Source organism: Bos mutus, chromosome 27, assembly GCF_027580195.1.
Source record: "Bos mutus isolate GX-2022 chromosome 27, NWIPB_WYAK_1.1, whole genome shotgun sequence".
Classification (NCBI taxonomy): Eukaryota; Metazoa; Chordata; class Mammalia; order Artiodactyla; family Bovidae; genus Bos; species Bos mutus.
In genome coordinates, this window is record NC_091643.1 from 21,097,980 (window position 1) to 21,123,509 (window position 25,530).

The window sequence follows — 25,530 nt, forward strand, 5'->3', positions numbered from 1 at the left end:
ATTTATCACAGCGCAGAGCAATGACATCTGTGCAGGCAGTGCTCTCACTGCAGCTGATAAGAGTGTTATTCGCCACCCAGAGAGGAAAGACTAGAGCATGTGGCTTTGGCCTCATGAAGCCACTTCCTTAAGTCACATGACATCAGAGTTCATCACATAGACGGTTTGCACCAGTTTTATGAAAGACAAGTCAAACTATCATTAATGAAGGAAAAGAGCCTTTAAAGAGAATAAGTATAGTCTGGCTGAATATTGCTGAGTGCCCTCGGATTCTCATCCAGCCTTGCATCTGATGGAACAATCTTTTAGGGCCCAGAAAAGTTACCTTTGGAATCTTAAGCCTTTTGCAAGGATTCTTGAGAAATCTATTGCACACACAGACTGGAGACACAAAAACGATGGATTGTCTGTCCCTGCTTTGATGGCCAGCTTCCCCCTTTGCATTTTCAAGCCTGGTGTGGTTGTGTTTCTTCGATAATTGAAGTGGCCGTTCTCTAAGACAACAGATCATACAGGTTTCCAAGGTGGATGATATTTGATGCAGTTCATATGAAAGATTTTTTAAAAAGGCTACCCCTTTCCTCCTTATTTGCATCTAAGCATCTCAACTGCCTGTGGGGTTTTAGTTACTTGTCGGGAACCTGGACTTCTTGAGGGTTTTTTGGTAGAGAAACAGTAGTAAAATCCCCAGAAGCCTTGAAAATTGCACTTGTGGCTTGGATACTAAGATTTACCAAAGTCTACATTTGGAGGCTTCCCACTTCCCCACACACACACACACACACACAGAATTTATCCTACAGCCACTAGAATAGTCTGATTTTGTCTGCGTTCACTTGGTGGGGCTTTAAAACTGTGACTTCTCATATTAAGTAGATGTAGAAAAATTAACCCTCACAGTCTCAGATGAGTTGTTAGGACTGAAAAATAACTTTCATCCATGAGGCTTTTCTGTGGTGAAATCAACCCTCATAGAGCCTGTCTGTCCCACAAGGACTGATTGAAATCTCACTGGGTCATCTGTGTTCCTCGCCCTTCAGAGGCTCAGCAGCAGGTCAATAGAAGTGGCCATCCCTGGGCTTAGTCAGACCCTAGTGATTTCTTTCTTTCTAAGAATGTTCATTTCCAAGTTTTTCAAGCATGCAGTGAAGTTCAAAGAATGATTAAACTCACTTTCATGTGTCCAGGGGCTTCCATTGTGACTCAGCTGGTAAAGAATCCACGTCCAATGAGGGAGACCTGAGTTCGATCCCTGGCTTGGGAAGATCCCCTGCAAGAAGGGAAAGGCTTCCCACTCCAGTATTTTGGCCTGCAGAATTCCATGGACTGTATAGTCCATGGGGTTGCAGAGTCGGACACAACTGAGTAACTCACACACGCACGTGTCCAAGGTTTTTCAAATAGTTACCATTTTGTTCTCTGGGGTTTTTTTAAAGGAAATATTACAGATACAGTGGAATATCCTTCCCTATACAATTTCCATTTCAATTTCCCCTTGCTACCCAGAGTCATCACTGTCTTGAAGTTGAGTGTCATTTCCATTTTACCATGTAAATGTGGTAAAATGTGTAAAAAATACATAGAATCATAATGTGTTTTAAAATTGTATATAAATGGTGTCACACTTTAGCCTTTTGCAAGCTACTTATAATAGTCAGTGTTTTAAGAATTCTTTTCATACTAATACATTTAAATCAAGTTTATTTATTTTTTGAATGCTATATGGTACTCTGATACAAGACTATACCACAGTGTATCCATTCCTTTACTGATGGCCATTGGACTGGCTATGATTTTGTTTCTGCTGTTAGTAACACTGTGAACAGTCTTCCCCATGTATGAGTTTTTCTAAATCTGCCTTCCACAGTGCAGTAGCCACTAGCTAAAATGTGGGAGCCTAAATTGCAATGTGCTATAAATATAAAATACAAACCAGATTTTGAAGACTTAGAATAAAAAAACTATAAAATATCTCATTAATTTTATATTTGTTACATAGTGAAATGACAATATTTTATGTATTTTGTGAAGTAAAATACATTGTTAAAATTAATTTTACCTTTAATTTGGCTACTAATTTTTTTAAATTATATATATATGTACATAACTTGCATTATGGTTCTATTGAACAAGACTGTTCTAGATCGGGAATCATCATCAACCACCCACAGGTCAGCCATCTATGTTGTGAATAAAGTTTTACTAGAAAACATGCCCATTTGTTTATGTATTGTCAGTGGCTCCTTCCCTGCTACAAAAGCAGAGCTGATACTTGCAACAGAGACTGTATGATCCATGAGGCTAAAATATTTACCATCGGGCCTTTAAGGAAAGGCTTGTCTATCCCTATTTTAGAGCGATGACTTTTAACCTTTTTAAAACTAAGTTTTTAAAATATATTTTAAGAATTATACTTAATACTGTGATCCAATACACACACACACACACACACACACACACACACCTGAAACAAAAGTTTCACAAATACTTACTCTTTTCATTTTCTTTTTTTTTTTTTTCCTGGTCTATTCCGTTAAACTGCCTTGACTCACAAAATTGAGCTGGCCATTCATTCATTACCAGTCATTTAATATCTTTGTTCCCTTTGCATCTGACAACTGAACATTTTTCTTTCTTTTAATGCTTCACTTTATACTAAATAATCGTGTGTATGTTCTCACACATACCACATTTACTTTTTGTTTTGTTTTCTCTATTTATACACATTTCTTCTGGTGTTTTTCTGCATCAGCTCAGCAGCTGTGGTGCTGGAATTTCTCCCATGACAATTTTCTGAGCCTGTAGACCAGGAAACTGCAGGGCCACTCTGATGTGGTTGGATTGCCAGAGAGACCTAGCTTTTTTTTTCCCTGGATGAGGACTTGTCGTTATTCACAACTTCATATCTTGGCCTCATCTGCAAAACCGTTGTTGTTGGATCTGATGAGGATGGATAAAAATATTTTATGAAACTTTCTCTGACGATATTTTGCCAGAGGGTAAAATAAAGACAATCTACTACCATAGCACTTTCTAAGATTTGATATCCCCAAGGCCCCTAGAGTGACTTTGGGATGTAAAGAATATTATTACTTGTAACATTGCCATCACTGTCATATTTAGTTGTAATAGATTTAAAACTTTTAAAAGTGCAGTCCTAGAGGTGGGAGGTGGGGAGAGAAACATATTTCTGGAGAACATATTTCATGGGAGCAAACTTTCTCTAAACTTTTCTGTTAATGAACAAGAGTTTCCACTGCCTGTAAGGACCATACAGGGCTGGGCGATGCTGAACACAAAGAACAATCAATACATTCTTGGCTGTAAGGTCATATGCATTAAATAAGGCAGTTCTGATACCAAATCAATACTGTTTTGTGTATTTCCTACAGCAGATATTGAGATATAGATCCACCATGGTGGGAGAGAGTGTCATCAGGAGATATCAGCCCAGACAAATCTAGGTTACCACCAACAGGGAAAGGGCTGGATTGATTGTGGTCTTTCCCACTGTGTGGGGAAAATGTCAGGTCAGAGTGAATATTCATGTAGTCCTCGGAAAGAGGGAAATCAATCAGCTAAACCTTCTACTTAATAAGGGAACTGTTTTCTCCAAGGCGAGGTTCTTTTCTTGAACTTGATATTCCTGTCCCCAATGCGTCAGTCATTCTATCTTAGAGACACAATCAAAGATTTCATAGAAAGCCTAAGGGCAGATTCATTCCATAGTTTTGGTATAAGGTTTAATATGGTTCTATCTAAGCATTGCACTACAAGTCTAGTTAAAATTGAAATAATGTTTCCTTTAACTCCATGGAACAAGCTAGACCCTTTGAAGCTGTATCAAGAGAGTACCAGGCACAGGAGAAATCTTTTGTTTTTGGTCCACAGTTCACTTGTCCTGTGATCTTGCAAAACCTCCCCAATCTCTGTATATCTCTGTACGTTGGCTTGTATGATAATGTTCAATTTTTCTTTGTAGAGATGACACGTGGTATAGTAGCTGACATACATGTTTTGGCAGAGAGGGCCAGAGTATGAAGGCAGTTCCTCCCAAATCATGGTTTGGGGGCTTTGCCAAATTTAATAGACTCACTTGTCTTTAATCACACTCAAGAAATCACCTGCCATTCATGTGTATAAGGTTTCAGAAGAGCCCCTGTTCTGTCTTCCCCCAAATCATTTTTTCAGAACTTGCCAGCACTGGTCAGGCTTCAAGAGCATAGTAGGTTCATACTCCATTGGCTGGTTTTTTTGAACAGAGACAACATTAATTACTTTTATCGTTTGTTTCTACATTTTCTAGGCACCTTTTAAAAATGAACAAGAGCAGCTCTGATTTGGAGAAGGTGAGCCAGGGCTCTGCCGAGAGCCTCAGCCCGTCCTTCAGGGGCGTCCACGTCAGCTTCACCACGGGCTCCACGGACAGCCTGGCCTCCGACTCCAGGACCTGCAGCGATGGAGGTAACACACTTGGCCCTGATGGAGAGACATAGGTTCTCCTGAGCCTGGAGGGCCAGGCCTAGGTTAATTGCCAAGATTTGGAAGCTTTGAGCTAGACCTACTGTCTCAGTCCCACTTTCCCTACAAAATAGACTCTACCGAGGAGTTGGTTTGTTTTTTTTTTCTATAAGAGTTCTCTTTATTTTTATTTATTTATTTGTTTGGCTGCACTGCACAGCATATGCTATGCTGTGCTTAGTCACTCAGTCATGTCCAACTCTTTGCAACCCCATGGACTGTAGTCAACTAGGCTCCTCTGTCCATGGGGATTCTCCAGGCAAGAATACTGCAGTGGGTTGCCATGCCCTCCAGGGGATTTTCCCAACCCAGGGATCAAACCTATGTCTCCCACGTTGCAGGTGGATTCTTTACTGTCTGAGCCATCAGGGAAGTCCAAGAATACTGGAGTGGGTAGCCTGATCCAGGAATTGAACTGGGATCTCCTGCATTGCAGGTGGATTCTTTACCAGCTGAGCTACCAGGGAAGCCCACTGCATGGCACGTGGGATCTTAATTCCTTAACCAGAAATGGAACCCCCACCCCCACATTGGAAGGTGGCGTCTTAACCACTGGCCCACCAGAGAAATTCTTATTCCCTGTTGAATTTATGGCAAGGTATGGCCTTCACCCCATATCTCCCTCTCCAATCACACATAGTACATCCACACGGCAATACGGTGGGAGGTCAGAAGCATATCGAAAGACTCCTGACTCCTGGGTACTGAGTCATTATATATACAGGTCTGCACTTGATTTCTGTCCTCAGGATTGGTTCACAATGGCAATCCCAAGTTCCCTCTCCCTCCACCCTCTGTCTCTCCTCTTCTTTCACAGACGTGCATACACACATATGCACACACACTTCGATACACAGCAGGTGTTTGTATCAGTGTTTGTTGAATTAAAGCATGGAGGCTTCATTAGACCACCACCAATCCCAGAGCTTCTGGATAAAGCTCTGATGCTTCATATGTGGGTATGTCCTGATTGGGCTTCCCAGGTGGCACTAGTGGTAAAGAACCCACCTGCCAATGCAAGAGAAGCAAGAGGTGTGGGTTCAATCCCTAGGTTGGGAAGATCCCTTGGAGGAGGGCACAGCAACCCACTAACCCAAGTGTTCTTGCCTGGAGAATCTCATGGACAGAGGAGCCTGCCGGGCTGCAGTCCATAGGGTCGCGAAGAGTCGGAAGCAATTTATCACACATATACACATGTCCTGATTGGGTATACAGTTGCCTCCCCACCCCCTACCCCCCCGCCCCCATGTCTGCAGGCTCTGAATTCACAGATTCGAACAGGTTCCCAAGGTTAAATCTTTGGTTAAATCGATGGATGCCGAACCTGCAGATACAGCAGGCTGACGGTACTCTGCTGCTGTTTTGTATAAGACACTTGAACATCTATGGATTTTGGTATCCCAGGGGATTCCTGGAACCAATTCCCCCAGGGAAAACGAGGGATGACTGTATTCCTAAAAAAAACTGTTGCTTTCCTGTAGTTTTGATGGGTAGTATTAGAACCTTCAGCCTTTAACATTTGTGTGAGTGTGTGTGTGTGTTGACTCCTGTATTTCTCATCGACTTGCCCGAGCACGATAGGTTTGAACGTGTGCTATCATGACCCTCTCAGTCCTAAGGAAATATTTCTTCTCCGTAGGCATTTTTTGAGTAGAAAGTTCCAGTGTGAATTTATTGTCACCAACATTTTTCTATCTAAAAGATTAGTGCCACTCAGACAGAAGCATAGAAGTCAGTCTGTGGTGTGTTCTGATGGGAAATTTCTGATAGCTCTGACTTAAAAACAGGAAATATCTTAGCCTTGATTTGGGTAGGATGTGGCAAAAGAACATTTTCTTTCTCTGCAGGTTATCCTGGGTGTCTGTCTTTTTCCTTTCCCCCTTCAATTGTGCAGAAATTTCTACAAAGCACATTATTTTGTGGAGGGCTGGGCTGGGCACGTGAACCATTAGACCCTGTGCTGGTCCTCAGGGACCTGCTCTCTTGGGATTGTAAGTGATTCCGTGGGAGGGTCTTCCATCTGCCACCCACCGGCTCGTGTTGGTGAGAACTGGACTAAACTGCTCCAGCACTTTTGTTTTCAGAACCAGCAAATCATGACGTTTGCTCTCGGGCTCTTACCGTCTAGCCAGGAAGGTAAGATTAAAATTCCTGACCCGTGGGTGGATGGAGTAGGCAAGCAAATTGGGCTGCTCAGAGCAAGAGTGCTTATGAAAGCGTCCAGAGAGAGAGGAATCAGTGAGGGCTGGTGGAGGGTTCAGAGAAGGCTTCCTGAGGAGATGGGACTTCAGCTCTTGTGTCAAGAGTAGTTAAACTTGAGGAGGTAATGGGAGGAAGAGGGGGTTTTGCAGGTTAAGGAATCAATTCAGGAGGAAAAAAGGCACAAGGTTAGCGATGCACAGGGCAAAAGGGTGAGACCAGCCTGACACACTTCAGTGGAAGCGAATGAGGGGCACTAGTCTACGAGGTGGTGGGAGGCCGGGGGCTGGCTGGTGCAGAGCTCTCCAAACCAGTCTGTGGAGTTTGGAAATAGGGAGCCACTTGAGGGTTTATGAGTATGTTGCTGCTAAGTCACTTCAGTCATGTCCGACTCTGTGTGACCCCATAGACGCCAGCCCACCAGGGTCCCCCATCCCTGGGATTCTCCAGGCAAGAACCCTGGAGTGGGTTGCCATTTCCTTCTCCAATGCATGAAAGTGAAAAGTGAGAGGGAAGTCGCTCAGTATGTTGGTGATACCTAACTCAGACTTTTAGAATTAAGATGAACACTTGTCCATCTGACACGGAGATGACATTGTAAACCAGCTATGCTTTGATTTTTTTAAAAAGGATACATTTTCCTGGTTATCCTTTCACTGTGAGCTAGTCAATGGAAATGTCCCTCAAAATCTAGATTCCTGGAATAACAAAAAGGTATATATTGCATTGGCCAAAAAGTTCGTTCAAGTTTTTCTGTAACACGTTATGGAAAAACCTAAATAAACTTTTTGGCCAACCCAATAGCTTCTTAACCAGACTCTGGCTTGTCAGAGCAAACCAGTTTCTATCTGCTGCTCCTACGTATGGCTCTGTACCCAGAACCCTGCTTTGAAACTGGCAAGAGACCACAGGAATTCTCTCTCTTTTCTCCTTTTTAATGTCTTTTAAACATTAATCTGGAGACTATCCAGAACCGCCAGTCATGAAATGTAAGAAACCCTTCATTTAGCCACTCATCATTAGCCAAGGCAGCTGGCTTCAATCTGTTGTTGAACGGTGAGCTTTTCGTCCCATGGATCCTTACTCACTTTTACCTTGGAGCAGAAATACTTACCCATCGTGCCTTTTGTTACTATTTGGCATCTAGTGTTGAAGCTGAAACAGGGAACCAAGACAGGAGAGGTAGAATTAATTCAAGAATGTAGCATCGACTTCTTTAATATTATATATAAAATCAAAAGAGACCATTCGATTATTGATTTTTGTCAGTAAGAATTCACTCATGAAAATGACGCATTTTGTGGATTCTGAGTCTATGGTATGAGCAAGCCTGAGTGAGTTGAGGACAAAGTCATTCCAGGGCATGTAGCATAGTAGCAGTTTTTAGAAACCTCCTGGAAACTCACCTGGGTTCATGGTGAAAATTAGTTTTCTTAGATCCAGGTTTTGTGCCCCACCCACTGCAAAAGTTTTTAATTTTATAAGAAAAATAAACATAATTGCAAGCGGTAACTTTGTTGCATTTTTAAAAAGCGAGTTTGTCTAAACTTGACAAAATATTTTGTATCAATGTTAATTCAGCTCTTTGTGCTTATGTCGCATTTCTTACTCCTCTGAGCACATCTGTTATCCCATTTGTCCATGTGGGCAGTTTCATTGAACAGTGGGTCAACTCGGTGAAAGGAAAAATCCATCTAAGCAGTTGTCAGGTTTATGCTTGGTTAGGGAGGGACAAACTGCATGTGTAAGGACAGATCTATGAACACTGCCAAGGGGAAGGTCATCTGGAGTGAATGGATGGATGGGGGTGGGAGGAATGGTCATCAGGAGACTCGTGTGCTTTTAAATGGTTACTTTTAAATATTGCAAACCTCATAATTGCATTAAGATCATTTTCCCTTTTGATGTAGGATAACATTTCAATTAAGAGTTCCACAGTTAAACAAACATCATGGATGCCAGGCTCCCATCTCCCATTGAACTGAAAATGTGGTCACAAGGGATAGACGAGAGGCCTAAGTAACCAGATAGTAGTGACTATAAACTCCCGTGAAGAAATATACCCAGGCAGTGTTTCTGTTCTGATTTTTGTCGCTGGCAAACCAGAGGCACAGAAAGTTCATTAACTATCTTGACAGTAGTGGGCTTGTATTTCTCAATAATAATGCTAAGAGGATTTTAAAAATATAGACATTAACGGAGTCACGATGTGCTTGGTTGCTCAGTTGTGTCAGACTCTGTGACCCCATGGACTGTAGACTGCCCAGCTCCTCTGTCCATGGGATTTCCCAGGCAAGAATACTGGAGGGAGTTGCCATTTCCTTCCCCAGGAGATCTTCCTGACCCAGGGATCTAACCTGGGTCTCCTGCATCTCATGCATTGGCAGGCAGATTCGTTACCACTGAGCCACCTGGGAAATCCCACACAACTATGGATTGAGTACAATTTTAGATGTTGAAGACACAGCAGGGACAGAAGTGCCACGTCCCTTCTTCTATAGAGCTCACATTCTGGTGAGGAGACACGGACAGTGAGGAAGATAAAGAACTCAGGTAGCCAGTGTGTCAGATGGCGATAAGTGCTACCGGGAAAAGTCAACCAGGAAGGGGGTGGGACGCACCTGTCAAGGGGAGACAGTAAGTCCACAAAGAGCAGACATCAGCCTGGCCCTCACTGAGCCCTTGCTCACCCACTCAGGCTCATACCTGAGCCTCTGTAAGAAGAAACAGTATTTTCAAAAAGGTGGTTCTGGGAGTTCCCTAGTGGTGTAGTAGTTAGGATTCTGGGCTTTGCTGTGGCCTGGGTTTAATCCCTGTTTCAGGGAACTGAGATCCTGCAAGCTACATGAAGCAAGCAAAAAAAAAAAAAAAATGGTGGTCCTGAAAAAGATATCTAAAACTTCTGAGCCAAAAATAGTGTGTTTTCTGTTAATTAAGCAGGCTTGTTAGAATGCTTGATCCTAAATGGATGGGTTCAGTCTAATATATTCCATCCGTGTTTTGCTCTAACACTGTATCTCTCCTCCCAGCCCTCCATGGAGATAGACTGAGTCATGGGTTCTGTTCTGAAAGATCTATTACTAAAGATTGGAGAACTTATCCTAAAGAAAAGATAACCCATTTTTAAGTGTAAGTGTGGCCTGAGCCCTCACAATATCACCACACTTAAAGCTTCATCTTAGGTTAAGCTATTCTCTTTAAACTAAATTTAAAAACATGTTATTATTTCAGTAAAGTCCATACATGTCTATGATACAAATCTAAACAGTGGAGAAAGATATAAAATGAAAAGCCAGTCTTCAGACACTCCCATCCCAGCTCCCACCTGCACTTGGAACATTTTTTCTATATCATCCCACAAATTCATATCCATATTCCAAATATCATAAGCTTCAGTTCTACACATTTTTGTACTTACTGTATCTTGAAGTCCTTCAAGTCAGAACCTCTAGGTCAACCTCATTTGCTTTTCATGGTACATATTTTTTCATTGTCTGAATGAGTTAAACCCTCCTCTTGTCAATGCATATGTAGGTTCCTTTCATTACAAGTCTACAGTAGCATCCTGGGACATACACTGAGATAATTTGGTGAGCATATCTGTAAGATAACTTCTTAGAAGTGGAATTGATATGTCAAAACACATGTGCATTTTAAAATAGATGTTACCAAATTAACCTCCAAAAATGTCAATTTATGCTTCCATCAGCGGCATGCAAAAGTACCGTGAACATTTAATTTTACTGTTAATTTGGAAGCAAACCCTTAATGATTGTGTTATAATGGGAAAAATCATGACTCTGGAAGCACACACGGGCTGTAGACATGAAATAGTTTCCATGAGCCTGTTTTCCAGACAGACAGTGCTTCCCCATTTTGCGTGTCAGTGGCCTACTGACAGTTGATCACTGTTGATCACAGTGATCACAGTTGATCACGGTTTCTTGGGGTGCTTAAGCAGTCCAGAGAGACATCTCACAAATGCCGCATTTTCCATACAATTGTAAAATGCTAATAATGTGTTTCCATTTTCAGACCACGTTTGCCTTCTGGAAAAAGTAAGCATTCCTCTTGAAGGAATGCCATATGCCTTCCTTTAACAACAACAACAACAACAAAAATAGAGCTTAGTCTGTTTTGATTGTGGAACCAAACAAGAGCTTGTACAGTTTTCCTTTGGAGGAAAAAATTACTCTCTGTGAGTCTAAAACATACCCTCCACCCTGACCCTTAACATCTTCTGGGGGTGGGGGGAAGGGGTTTTGGCCAAAATCTGCAAGACTACCACTTCCTGTGTGATGCTGGCCTCCACCGATGGCTTCAGTTTTCTCACCTTGAACATGTAGGGATTGAAGCAGGCCATGGTGCGGACGAGGTTTCTCCATCTACTTTGTTCCCTCTGCCTTGCCTGTAGTAGGTGCTCAGGAAATACTGAGTGAATGAATGGATTAATATATACAGTTATTTCCAGCCAACCAGTCATTTCCTCTTAGCCTCATTTTAAAAAAAGATCCACAAAATGCTCAGTGTTTCGAACAAAAGAAAATTCCATTTACTTTCCTTTACAAGGTGGAGAACAGTCAGATGCCAAAGCTAAAGTTTGGAGCTGGGCTGGGGGGCTCTTAGCTGGGACCCTGCCATTCATCCCCACATTTGCTCCGGCCTCCCTGCTGTCAAGGTCTGTGCCATTCAGCCCTTTACATCCGCCGTCAGAGGGCAGAGCCAGGCGCCGAGGGAGCCACACGGGCTTATTTATACGTTTCAAAACTGGACTGACCACTTCCTCCTGAAGCCCAGCTCTCATTTTGGCTGTAGAGAACAATGAAAGTACCTATTAAAACCCAGCCAGAAGAGAGGACTCTATAATAAGAAAACCTCACAGTGCTGGGGTTGAACTTTTGGCCTGCGTTTCTGCATAGGAGTTAAGCTCTTTTTCCGGACGGTTGAAATCCTGGTTGCTCTTCTCTGCTTTCTCAATAGGATGGCACCAAATGAGTTCACCTTCCCGTCGGTTGTTCTAAGATCCCACCCCGCGCAGCATGTGATAGTTAGTTTCCTCCGGGGAAACACTTTTCTCTGAAGCACAGGCACTAAAGAGATGCGGATCTGTCCTGCTCTATGTCTAGCTACCGGCTTGATATGCAGAATTGAAAATTGAAAGGAAAAACTTAGGAAATGGGGATTATAGCTCTCTGGCCCTATTAGTACACAAAGTCATTTTTTAAAAAACTACCAATGATGTAACTGTGATGTAGGCAGACTTCCCAGGAAAGTATTTTCCATTCTTACCCTTTTTATACCCTTAATTGTAAGCCAGAATTTGGAAACAGAATGACCTAACACTGGCCTAAAACCCCAGGATATATTTGACTCTGTCTCGTGCACCCTTGGATCCAAGTCCTGAGAACATGGGCTGTTGGCCAAAGTGTTTCATGATTTTTTTAGGCACATTTTTCTAAACCAGTGGCTTGCCTGGGAGTTTGGAGACTATTTTAGGTGTCAAGGCATGTTTGTCCCCTCTTCTTTCTGGCTCTTCTAAATGCAGAGGGTGGCAGCTGCTGCACATAGCAAGAGTCTAGCCTCTGCAAGGTCACAGCCATGTTTCTGAGGAGGTGCCCCACAGAAGAGTCAAGAGCATGACAGAGCCAGAGAGGGCTTTCGGGGGCTCCCTGTGATTCCATAGAAGACGGCTACTGCCTATCTTGAGGTGGAGAAATCACAGTTTCATTGAGAAGCGTCACACATGGACATCTCTTTCTGAGAAGCCCTAAGAATATTAACAGCTGAGATGTTATTTATTTAGTCCTATGGTACCTGGGAGCCATCAGAGAGAATTACGGTCTTCTCATCAGTCATGGATCCATGTCTGAAGCGTGGATTAAGAATGCCTCAGGACAGAAGGTGGGGTGCCTGTTACCAACTACCAAATGTGTATGTAAAGGGCTTCCCAGGTGGAGGTGGTGATAAAGAACCCACCTGCCAATGCAGGAGATGTAGAGACACAGGTTTGATCCCTGGGTCGGGAAGATCCCCAGGAGGAGGGCATGGCATCCCACTCCAATATTCTTTCCTGGAGAATCCCGTGGATGGAGGAGCCTGGCAGGCTACAGACCATAGGGTCACAAAGAGTCAGACACGCCTGAAGGGAGTTAGCATGCACACACACACACACACACACACACACACATATATGTAATGCCCAGTTATACAGGGAAAGGGCACATTTCCAGTGAGCCTCACTTCACTGGATGAGGTCTGTGTCATGTAGTCCTGTCCATCCGCTGGGCAAGCGCCTGGCTGGGAGCCTCCCTGCTCAGTGCCATCATCTGACTGCTCGGTGCTTTAGGCAGTGCTTGTTGGGTGACAAACACTTAACATCTAAGAAATAAAGAAAAAGGAACCAGCCTACACACTAATCCTTGAAGCCACGCCTCCTTCTAATATCCAGTACTCCTGGCTAGACTTAGTTCAGAGGTTGCAGGATATAGATCTCATCAAAGCCACTGACTCACAGTTCCCACAAGAAAGCAAGGGAACACCTACAGAGCAAAGGAGAAAAAAATCACTTCCTTCCAACTGTTATTTTTTGTGCTAAAGCACAACCTCTTGGTTTTCTTTGGTAATCCAGGGTAAGAAGTGTCGCTGATTTTATATATATATATATATATTTTTTTTTTTTTTTTTTTTTTAAGATTCCTGCTATTCTTAAAGACTGAAAAGTTTTCCAGCCACAGCATATGAGAGCTAGAGCTAGAGAACAGAGGAAGCCAGATAACCATCAGTATAGAGGTATTTTCTTTCAGGGGCAGCTTTGAGTCAGAATACACATGAGGAGCTGTTGAAAATGGAAAGAGTGGCTGAAATTGTAGACTATTAGTTTTGGAAGGGGCCTTTGTGGGGATGCAGTCTGGTCAGTTTTAAATGAGGAAACTCAGCTGAGTAAGATTGACAGCTGACATCTCTCTGTGCACCCTCAGGTCAGGGTAGAGGCAGAAAGGGATGTGGTGAGAGCCCTACAAGGAAGGCAAGACAAGCACACCAAATAAGAGGGTGGGTATAAGCATGAAGCTAAAAGAGGGGACTAGTCCACAAGATGATTTGTCACCGACCTCCCCGGCCAGTTGAACTGGGGAGCAGGAGTCATAGGCAGGGTGTCCCTGTTACTGGCTGTTGTTGTCCAGTCGCTTGACCCCATGGACTGACTGCAGCATGCCAGGCTTCCCTGTCCTTCACCATCTCCCAGAGTTTGCTCAAACTCATGTCCACTGAGTCGGTGATGCCATCCAACCATCTCATCCTCTGTCATCCCTTTCTTCTCCTGCCCTCAATCTTTCCCAGCACTGGGGTCTTTTCTAATGAGTTGGCTCTTCGCATCAGGTGGCCAAAGTATTAGAGTTTCACCCTCAGCATCCGTCCTTCCAGTGAACATCAGGGCTGATTGACTGGAATTCTGATCACACTCCACTCCTCCCCCACCCTTATCTTCTGAGTGTTGATAATACTCTCTGCCTGAACCTGGTTCCCAGCTCCTGGGTGCAATGAGCTGCGTGTACTAATTCTGTCCTTCTGGGGGCTTCGCACTGGGCTTGCTCTGCTGTCGCTCACTGATGCTGGTCAGTGAGGCTGGGGCACGGATATCAACACCTGAGGACGTGGTCGTCCACCTTGCTGTCTCTTGCCTATGGAGAAGCATCTTAAGTAAGGAAACCACCCCCCACCCCGTGCCCTGCCCCATGTGGGATATGAGAGGCTTGGTGCCGGCCACTTCTGTCCCACTTCGGCTGGAGAAAGCAGAGAGACTCAGGCATGAACAGCTATCACATATGCGCAAGCAGCCCTACAAAGGCCTTGAGTGAAGTGACGCAGAACTAACAGTGGCCTTCCTGTGGGGCCTCTCTCCACGTGTCTCAGGCCTCTGGGTTTGTTGTGCATCCTCCATGCTAGTCGTCCTGCTGAGAGGAGAGGGGCTCAGAGAGGTAATGCGTGCCCTGCCCTTAAGAGGGGACATGCACAACTTTTCTGGCACCAGGGACTGGTTTCCTGCAGGACAGTTTTTCCACAGACTGTGGGTGGCTGGGGGTGAGATGGTTTGGGGATGATTCAAGCAAATTATAGTTATTGTGCACTTTATTATTATTACATCAGCTTCACCTCAGGTCATCAGCCATTAGATCCTGGAGGTTGGGGGCCTGCTGAAAATGATGGGTGCACATCATAACTGTCCCTTTCCTTAAATCTGAGACCCCTGTTTCTTTCACATTTTAACCTTCAGGAAAATAGCATGCATTTTACCACATATGGATAAAGTTAATGGGTTTCTTTTAATCCCTCTAAAAGCTTTTATTAAAATAGTGGGTACGTCTTTGAATCAGTTCTTAGAATGAAATAAATGAGTATTATTTCAGTTGGCACTTCCTTGTCTCCAATGTCAGTACCTTTTCTTAAATGTTTTTTTACTTGAACTCTTGTTTCACTGTGAGTTCTCCATTTCATGCAGTGATACAGAGATGAAGTCCAGTCTTCGCTCTATCTAGCCTGGCCATCCATCTCACCTTCTGTGATGTTTCTGGATGTACCTGTGCTCTGTGGAGACCTGGGGCAGTGACGGAACTTTCCCAGAATCATATCAGTATCCATGTGCACCACTCTGGGAACTCAGGGGTCTAGGAACCACTCACTTTTCTGCTGCTTCTTTTATAAAATCACCTTCCTTTGCCCTCTGGGCTTCCCTGGTGGCTCAGAGGTTAAAAAAAAAAAAATCTGCCCACAATGGAGGAGACTCGTGTTCAATCCCTGGGTTGGGAAGATCCCCAGAGAAGAAAATGGCAACCCACTCCAGCATTCTTGCGTGGAAAATTCCATGGACAGAGGAGCCTGGTGGGCTACAGTCCATGGGGTCGTAAGAGATACACACAGCTTAATGACTAAACCACCACCACCATTGTTTGCCTTCTAAAATGTCTGTGGGCCTGCCCTGTCCCCCAGGCCATCAGTTTGTCAAAACTCATAGAATTATACACTAAAAAGGAGGCATTATATTGCAGCTAAACACTACCCTCTATAAACTGACTTTTTGAAAAAATCTAGCCAAGCCACACATGTTCACGTTTGTTGTTGCTGTTCCAACATTGTTTGCCACATATTAGAAGCAACCTAAGTAGCCATCCAGCGGGAGCTGGTTAAATAAATTATGATACTTGCATAAAATGATATAGTATGATCAGATCAGTCGCTCAGTCATGTCTGACTCTTTGCGACCCCATGAATCGCAGCACACCAGGCCTCCCAGTTCATCACCAACTCCCAGAGTTCACTCAGACTCACGTCCATCAAGTCAGTGATGCCATCCAGCCATCTCATCCTCTGTCGTCCCCTTCTCCTCCTGCCCCCAATCCCTCCCAGCATCAGAGTCTTTTCCAATGAGTCAACTCTTCGCATGAGGTGGCCAAAGTACTGGAGTTTCAGCTTTAGCATCTCTCCTTCCAATGAACACCCAGGGCTGATCTCCTTCAGAATGGACTGGTTGGATCTCCTTGCAGTCCAAGGGACTCTCAAGAGTCTTCTCCAACACCACAGTTCAAAAGCATCAATTCTTCAGCACTCAGCCTTCTTCACAGTCCAACTCTCACATCCATATATGACCACAGGAAAAACCATAGCCTTGACTAGATGGACCTTTGTTGGCAAAGTAATGTCTCTGCTTTTGAATATGCTATCTAGGTTGGTCATAACTTTCCTTCCAAGGAGTAAGCATCTTTTAAGTTCATGGCTGCAGTCATCATCTGTAGTGATTTTGGAGCCCCCCAAAATAAAGTCTGACGCTGTTTCCACTGTTTCCCCATCTATTTCCCATGAAGTGATGGGACCAGATGCCATGATCTTCGTTTTCTGAATGTTGAGCTTTAAGCTATGGGGCACCCGTTAAAAAGAATGAAATACACCTGGACATCATCTGATGTGGACTATCTCCAATCCGTAGTGTGGCAAATGAAGAAAAGGAATATTGAGATCAGTGGGCACCATTTGCTCTCCTTTGTGTAAACGTGTGTATGTTGCGTGTGTGTTTGTTTTGGTTGTTTGGCGGATCTGCAGAAGGATGCGTGAGAAATTGCCAGCAGTGGTGTCCTTTTGATTAGAGGGACTGGATGCTGAGGGACAGGATAGGAGGAAGACTCATTGGCATTGTATACCTTTTTTGCACTTTAATTTGTTCATATGCATATGTTGTCTCTTCAAGAAATAGATAAAAACAATATAAAATAAATTACTTTGATGGGGAAAAAAACCCACAGGACCCTGGAACTGAGCAGCATGGATTTCTAGCCTAGAATTTCTGTTTCTCTCTCTCAGGTCCATCATCTGAGCCAGCTCACTCGCCCACCAACAGCAGGAAGAAGCTCTTTGCCCCCGTCCCCTTCCCTTCAGGCTCCACTGAGGATGTGTCCCCCGGCGACCCCCTGCAGCCCCCGCCTCTTCCCCAGAAGAAGCTCGTGAGTCGGGCGGCCTCTTCCCCCGATGGCTTCTTCTGGACCCAGGGCTCCCCCAAACCCAGAACAGCAAGTCCCAAGCTGAACCTCAGCCACTCGGAGACTAACGTCTGTGCCCATGAGGACTCCCACTTCAGCTACGCCTCAGGCCCTGGCGGCCGCCACCAGCACGTCTTCTCCGCTTCCGAGCCGCTGGAGAAAACTTCCAAAGGCAGTGGCCACCGCGGCCCTGTGCTGGGGCTGGGGGGCAGCAAAGGCCTGCAGGGCAAAGGGGTCTCCTCCGCCTCGTCCTCTCAGCTGAGCGTGTCCAGCCAGGCCTCGGCGGGCAGCACTCAGCTACAGCTCCACAGCCTCCTGAACAGCATCAGCAGCAAAGAGGGCACCTACGCCAAGCTGGGGGGGCTCTACGCCCAGTCCCTGGTCCGCCTTGTGGCCAGGTGCGAGGACCTCTTCATGGGTGGCCAGAAGAAGGAGCTGCACTTCAGCGAGAATAACTGGTCCCTGTTCAAGCTGACCTGTAACAAGCCCTGCTGTGACTCGGGGGATGCCATTTACTATTGCGCCACCTGCTCCGAGGACCCCGGCAGCACCTACGCCGTGAAGGTAGGTCTCACCCCCCCCCCGCCTCCCGCTCCCCTGCCGTGCAGCTGGCAGTCCTGACTGGCAGCCCTGTGGCTTGAGAAGTCCTGTGCCCTCGGCCACCTCCCAGAGGAGGGTCATTTCCTGGAAATATTCAGTGAGTTCACTCTGCCTGGCCCAGGATAGTGTGAGTTGTATGCACGGGTTCAGTGGAGGAAAGAGTGAGCTGAATGTGGTCAGCCTGGTCATCACGGGCAGCCCAGAGCCCGGGATCTGTACCCATCCAATGAAGGGATGTAAATTTGAACTCCTTGAAAGTCAAGGGGGTGGAGGTGCTTTTAGGAAGTTCTTTGCTTCTGCTGACCCAGTGGACCTGAGAAAATGATCTTTGAATCACCGCTCTGCTTCCATCCTGAACATTTTCTTGTGTTCAAGTGCATCAGTTACTGTCCCCTGCCTCCTGGGGCTGGACCTGGGGGCTCCTTCACTGTCAAGAGACAGCTGACCTCTCCATTTTGAGGAGGAACGAGCCTGGTGGGACAGGCTTTTAATCCTTCTTGCCCATGGCGTAGAAAGTGATGTGGCCCAAGGGGGCCACTTGGTGCCAGGTCTGCTGCTGGATCAGAACTTCTGGATCAAGGGGTTTGGTTTTTTAGATTCATGATTGTGATGTGCAGCTTGGATTCTAAGACCTCCTGTAATAATGAAGAGTTAGCCAATTCTGAAGAACAGTGCAGAAAATTCGCATTCCCAGAGAACATTAGAAGGCAGTGTTGTTCATTTCATCTGAAATCTAAACCATAAGGAGGGACTTCCCTGGCAGTCCAGTGGTTAAGGCGTCACCTTCCATTGCAGGGGATGCTGGTTTGATCCCTGGTCAGGAAGCTGAGGTCCCACATGCCTCCCAACCAAAAAACCCCAAACAAACAGAAACAATATTGAAACCAAATCAGTAAAACCTTTAAAAGTGGTCCATATCAAAAAATAATAAGGAAACCAGCAGATAGACCTTGAGCCTGTTAAGGAAGAGAGTCCCAGTGTTCTCTGTGATTCTGCTGGAGCCTTGGCAGATCAGGGAGTATCTCTGTAGTGTGTGAAAAGGAAATTTCTTTTTAAATTTTTTTAACTTTTTTTTATATTGGAGCTCAATATTTTATGAAAAGGAAATTTGAAGAATTTCAAGTATTCAGAGTCTAGGGAACAGCAGCATCAATTTGCAGATGTGCCTGGCCTGATGATGGGGTGGAGGCGGGGTGCAGAGCATCCTCCTGCACGTGCCGCCGTTCCACTTCATTAGTGCTGGTTCTGGATGGAATAGTCATCTGAATCCTCTGGGTCCCCAGGAGGGGGAGCAGGCCCCTTCCCGAGCTGCCTGTCTGAGGCCGAGCTCATCCGTGTCTGGGATGCAGGAGCTTCGGTTGCAGGCTCGCACCTGCTCGGGCTCACGTTGGTTCCTCTGTTTGTGGGCTTTGCCTCCTGTGGCAGTGAGAGAATGAAGCCAGCTCGTGTAGCCCTGCTCTACGAATACAGGGTAGGAAAAAAAGCCTTTGTTACGTGTGCTGTCGAAGCTGTTTCATGCCTCAGTCAGCCAGAACTCCAGTAATTAGGGACCCGTGTTAAGTTGGCTGGGCCTTTTTTATTTCGCAGACGTGACTTAGCCCAGATTTTCAACCACGAAGCAGGCCAAGGCACCAAAGTTTAAAGCGAGACTTGGCTCAATGAAACCTTTGAAATTGGAGCTGAACCAGTCTGTGTGAAGGTCTTGAGCCAAAACCTGAGCACAGACCCCTGAAAATGATCTTGCGGGATGGTGAGGGGAGGTGGGGGTGGAAGAGAAGCCTTTCACGCACCTCCTCTACCTTCACTCCTAATTTGACACTGTAGAATGATCTTGAGGGGCCCTGCCCAGGGCTCCCCCACTGGTTAACATGCACCCCGTCTTTTGTTTGAGGCAGTGAGGTCTTGCCAGAAGACCAGCTCACTGATTCTGAATCCCATCCAGGCCAGTTGTCATTTACTCTGCTCCTTCATTTACATCTCTGTGCAAACTGCCTGCACTCCCGAGGAGAGTTTTTGGTGGGCTCAAGCCTTTGATACCCTGGAGAAAAGGTTCCTTGGAAACGCATCCCAGGCCCGGCAGCTGCGCCCTCTGGGTTTGTATAATTACCTGCCAGCCACCTCTGGATTGCCTGGCTCCACCACCAGGTTACCGCCAGACCCACAAGAGCAGTCACCATAGCAACCTTTCCCGGTGGGTGCTCACCTGGGCTAGGCTTTGTGTTGAAAGCTACGTCTGTGTTGTATCTTTGAATGTTCCCAGTGGCCCTGTGAGGAGGGACACTGCCCTTGAGATACAGAGGAGAAACAGACTTTGAGATAAATACAGTCAATTCTCAATATTTGGGGATTTCATATTTGTGAATTTGGCGCTGAAATTTTTTTGTAACCCCAAATAATAAATACTTGGGGGGCTTTAGCGGTCATTGTGCACTGTGCATCTGCTCTGGCCATGTGCAGAGTTGGGGAGATCCGAGGTGGTCAACACGCAAATCCCTAGCTGAGGTGCTACACGGGGACTCTCCACCTTCTTTCTCAGCTCTCATACTGTAAACAAATGCTTCATCTTCACACTTTTTTTTTAAAGGGTGATTTCACCTTTTAAAACAGCCATGCCAAGCAATGAAGTCCTATCTCATGATCCTAAGGTCAGGAAGACTGTGATGCAGTTTTGAGAGGGTGTTAGATCAGCTTCTTTTCAGGCATGAGCTACACTGCTGTCAGCCGTAAGTCACTGTTAGCACAGTTGAGGTACTCAGCAGTATCTATGAATAAGGCGTCTTTAAACAGAAACACACATACAGCAGGGTTATCCATTGGCCAGCTGATGAACATCTTGTGACCGGAGATTTGTAAGAACTTCACGTTGTGTTTCCCCAGGAGCAGTGGTTCAGCATTCATGCGTTCAGTGTTTGTGACTACTTAATAGAACATAACGACCAACCGAAAAGAACAAGAATCAAGGGTAACTGGCCAATGTTTGCAGAGTTCATATTTAAACTAAGGTCCTTTTCACCCTAAAGCTCATACTCTTCACCTCCAGAACACTTCTCAGCTGTATAATCTTGGGCAAATAACTTAACATTTTAAAGTCTCAGCTTCCTGCCCTGTAGTAACATCTATCTCATGGAGTTGTTCAATGAGATTTAAAGAGACACTACAGGAAATATGCTTTATAGGCACCATATGAAAGTCATCTGGGTATGTTGTAGTTGAGAAGCTCTCACTTGTATCCATAGGTAGCACTGCAGACAGGCCCATACACAGTGGTTGTTGGGATTTATACACCAGACTGTGTTTTGAGGACCACCCCAGCCGACAATGTTCCGGAAAACTGCCATTTAAAAACCAAATATAGCTGGCTGGGCTCAGATAAGAAAGAACCTACAGCAGTGCCTTTTCGACATGTATCCTGAAACCACTTTTGTTAATGGAAGAGAAAACACTGTCTGGGATAAAATGAGCTTCCCTTTTATTTCTATTCTACTTTTCTAATAAGAGAGATCACTAAATTAATGTGTTCCCTCCCCCCGACCCCCCAACCCTCCAATTATCTTTTAAAAAGTTTTCTTAGTAGCTGAGCTCCTTTATGCCAGGTTTCATGCTGAGGTTTGTAGAGCTGCAATATAAATAAATCTCTTTGAAAAGGTACTTGCAGCAGAACTTCTAAAAACGTCACCTGTAAGCATTGTGGCGCTCCATAAACACCGCCGTGATCATTCAAGTATAGCCATGCAGCAGCCGGAAGGGTTATTTTGAGATTGTTTGCTGGGTGATATTTTGTAGATGGGGCCAGATGCCTTTCTTCTCAGGATTACATACTGATCCTTACCCTTCTACACAGCACGGCTGGGGCTGCACCATCCCCTTTGCAGGGGAGTGCCCACAGACCATCTGCAGTCTCTTTCAGTATAATTAATTAGAGGGGATCAGGCCTGATGGGAGGCCATTGTGTGTGACTCAAGACTCCCAGTTGTGCGGCCACCAGATGAAGATTCTTGTTGCTCAGGATCCTTAGGTAGCTGACGCTGTCATTAGTACAAAAAGATGTAGGAGAGGCGGGAAAGACACAGAGTAGGAACTCCCCAGAGAACTTGAGATCCTCTGCTTGTTTATTTCCATCTTCAGAGGGTGCCTTTGGGCCCTTGGGCTTCCCTATTCCCTGGAGAGCTTTCTATTTTCTTTCAGTTGCTATGACTCACCCTTGGAAGAGTGGCTTGCACTTAGCAGCTCCACTAAAATCAGCCCCATGGATTGTGCCAGTTGGTAGGCATGGCATATTAACCTGGATCTAGAAACCAGGGCAGCCTAAGAGAATTTGACCAAGTCCTAGAGGTGTGGGGCCTGCATCTCTGCCCCTGAGATTCCCCAAGAAGGGAACATCCGAGCGATCAAACATATCTGCTGTCAGGTAGCTGCCAAGTCAGGTGCGGTGGCTGGGGAGTGAGGCTGATTGCCTGAGGAAGCTCTTACCTGGCTTCCTGAGAATTTGTCCAGTCCACGTTGTGGGCAAAGAGATGTCTTCCTATCAAGGGAACTCATTCTGGCTGGATTGTATGATCATTTTTGGTTTAACTTTTTAAGAAATTGACCGTCTGTATCCAAAGGGGTGGTACCATTTTACATCCCACTAGCTGTATCTGTGGAGAAGGAAATGACAACCCACTCCAGTGTTCTTGCCTGGAGAATCCCAGGGACGGCGGAGCCTGGTGGGCTGCCATCTATGGGGTCGCACAGAGTCGGACACGACTGAAGCGACTTAGCAGCAGCTGCATCTGAGACTTCCCATTTCTGCACATCCTCATAGACGCTTGGTATTATCATTTTATTACAGCCATTCTGGTGGGTATCACCTGGGCTCTCACTGTGTTTTTGACTTGCCTTTCCCTTATGACTCATGATGTTGAATATCTTTTCATGTGCTTATGGCCACTTACATAGTTCTTGGGTGAAATGCCTGTGAATATCTTTTGCTGATTTTTTGATTGGATAATTTATCTTACAACAGCTTTGCAATAATTCTGGGTACATTCTGGATGGATATGTGTTTTGCAAATATTTCCTCCCATTCTGATACTTGTCTTCCCAATTTTCTTAATACTTTTTGAACTCCACAAGTTTAAGATTTGATAAGGTCAAGTTTGTCTGCCTTTTTCTCTTTTGGACCATGGTTCTGGTGTGGTCACTGAGAAATCTTGGCTTAGCCTAAGGCCTCAAAGATTCTGCCCTGTGTGTTCTTCAAAAGTATGTATGTTTTGGCTCTCACACCTAAGCCTCTCCATTGTGACCTAGGTCTCTGTGACCCATTTTGAGTTAAATGGTGTGTGCCAGTGGGCAGTAGGGGTGTAAGTTCACCATTTGCGTGCGGATGTCTAAATGTCCCAGCACTGTTTACTGAACAGAACGATGGCTCTGGCTTTTGACCTCACTTCCGCTTTCCCCCACAGATCTGCAAGACCCCCGAGCCCAAAGCAGCCTCCTACTGCAGCCCTTCAGTGCCCGTGCACTTCAATATCCAGCAGGACTGTGGCCACTTTGTCGCCTCTGTGCCCTCCAGCATGCTCACCTCTCCCGACGCACACAAGGACCCTCTGTCTGCCCTGCCCTCACATCCCCCCACCCAGGAGCAGGACTGCGTGGTGGTCATCACTCGGGAGGTGCCCCACCAAACCGCCTCGGACTTTGTGCGGGACTTGGCCGCCAGCCACCAGTCTGAGCCGGAGGTTTACGAGCGGCGGGTGTGCTTCCTGCTCCTGCAGCTCTGCAACGGGCTGGAGCACCTGAAGGAGCATGGGATCATCCACCGAGACCTGTGCCTGGAGAACCTGCTGCTGGTGCATTGCGCCCCCCAGGCCTCCCCCGAGCCTTCCACCGCTGCCTCCCTCCCTCCCACCACCACATCCCCTGCCCCTGCGGCTACCCCCTCCTCTGGCCCCTCAGCCACCGTCCCTACCAGCGTCAACCCCACCCCTCCAGCCGCCCCCGCCTTTCAAGGAGGGTCCAGTGAGAAACACTTGCCCCGGCTTATCATCAGCAACTTCTTGAAGGCCAAGCAGAAGCCAGGTGGTACCACCAACCTGCAGCAGAAGAAGAGCCAGGCACGCCTGGCCCCCGAGATCGTGTCTGCCTCCCAGTACCGCAAGTTCGACGAATTCCAAACGGGCATCCTCATCTACGAGCTGCTCCACCAGCCCAACCCATTCGAGGTGCGGGCGCAGCTCCGGGAGCAGGACTACCGGCAGGAGGACTTGCCCCCGCTGCCCGCGCTGTCCCTCTACTCGCCAGGCCTGCAGCGGCTCGCCCACCTGCTGCTGGAGGCCGACCCCATCAAGCGCATCCGTATCGGCGAGGCCAAGCGCGTGCTGCAGTGCCTGCTGTGGGGGCCCCGGCGCGAGCTGGTGGAGCCGCCGGGTGCCTCGGAGGAGGTGCTGTGCACCACGCTCCACAACTGGATCGACATGAAGCGAGCCCTGATGATGATGAAGTTCGCCGAGAAGGCGGTGGACCGCCGGCGCGGGGTGGAGCTGGAGGACTGGCTCTGCTGCCAGTATCTGGCGTCGGCCGAGCCCGCAGCCCTCTTACAATCACTGAAGCTCCTACAGCTTCTGTGAGGCAGCTCCCAGCCCCTCCTCTGGGCCGGACCCCCATCCTACCCCTTTCCCGTGCCCTGCTTTGCCTTGGAAACATCTGTGTCTCTTGGGAAATGGTACAAATGACTGTCGTACTTGGATGTAATATATATATATATAAGATATAAATATGAAAGATTGTGGATGTCATTGCCCACCGTGGTCTAGCCTCCTTTTCTCCTGTAGTCTTGCAGTTTCCTCTGCAATTATGTACATTTCTAGCTTCTTGCAAGGTCCTGAGGACAGTGCCGCCCGCAGAATGAAGCCTGGACTCTGGTCTCACTACCCCATTAGGCGGTCTCTTTACCTTCTTGTCAAGTGGCTATTAAAAAAAAAAAAACAGAACCCTCCATTTTTAATTAAAATTGCTGGTTGAGTCGTGAGCAAAGCTCTTTCATCCCCAAGTGGGTTAATACCTTTGGTGGGTAAAATCATTTTAAGCCCTTGAAACAGTGGCTTCAAGACCACTTGAACTGTCCCTGTTCTTCTACTTCTCGTCAGAAGGAGCATCAGGCCACAAGAGCCCAGGCATGTGGGGACCAGTTCATCTTCCCTGCTTCTCTCTCAACCTAACAGCCTCTTAGGAAGAAGCCAGACACAGCTGGTGTGATCCCAGAGTTTCAGAATTTAATCCCACTGCTTGAAATCCATTTCCAGTTTGCTAAAGCTGGTTATCATTTGTATCAGAAGCCTGGCTGAAAGCAGAAGCCACCCCAGATGGTTCAAATGACGAGAACTTAGCAGGGGACCACTTAGAGGGTTGCGGGCAGGATTAAGAGAAAAACAACGGATGGTGAGACAAAAAGCAAGGGCTGGAGTGGGGAGGGTTCACTCAATCTGTTACCCACCTGTCATCCCCAGGCCAAGACCAGTGAGACGCCAGAGAGCAAGGGGGCCTGGGTGATACAGCCGGCAAGACTGACTTCCCTGGCAGGATTGGGAAGAAAGGGTGGAGTGCTGGGTGGGGAACAGCCCGCTGTTAATGGTGTCCTAGATAAGGGCAGTGCAAGAACTCAAAAGTGTTTCTACTTTCAGGCCACTCACCCACCTGCTGCTCA

The 25,530-nt window shown here is 46.2% G+C and overlaps 1 protein-coding gene across 3 annotated transcripts in view; it reads left to right on the plus strand.

Moving 5' to 3' along the window:
• PRAG1 (PEAK1 related, kinase-activating pseudokinase 1) overlaps positions 1-24,627 on the plus strand; it is a 47,121-nt gene extending 22,494 nt beyond the window's left edge. For all 3 annotated transcript variants that reach the window (XM_070364388.1, XM_070364386.1, XM_070364387.1), the window contains exons 4-6: positions 4,307-4,464; positions 17,071-17,810; positions 23,291-24,627. In XM_070364388.1, the coding sequence (XP_070220489.1) occupies positions 4,307-4,464; positions 17,071-17,810; positions 23,291-24,454 (2,062 nt within the window). In that variant the 3' untranslated portion in view covers positions 24,455-24,627. The remainder of the gene's footprint in view (positions 1-4,306; positions 4,465-17,070; positions 17,811-23,290) is intronic.
• The last annotated feature ends 903 nt before the right edge of the window (positions 24,628-25,530 follow it).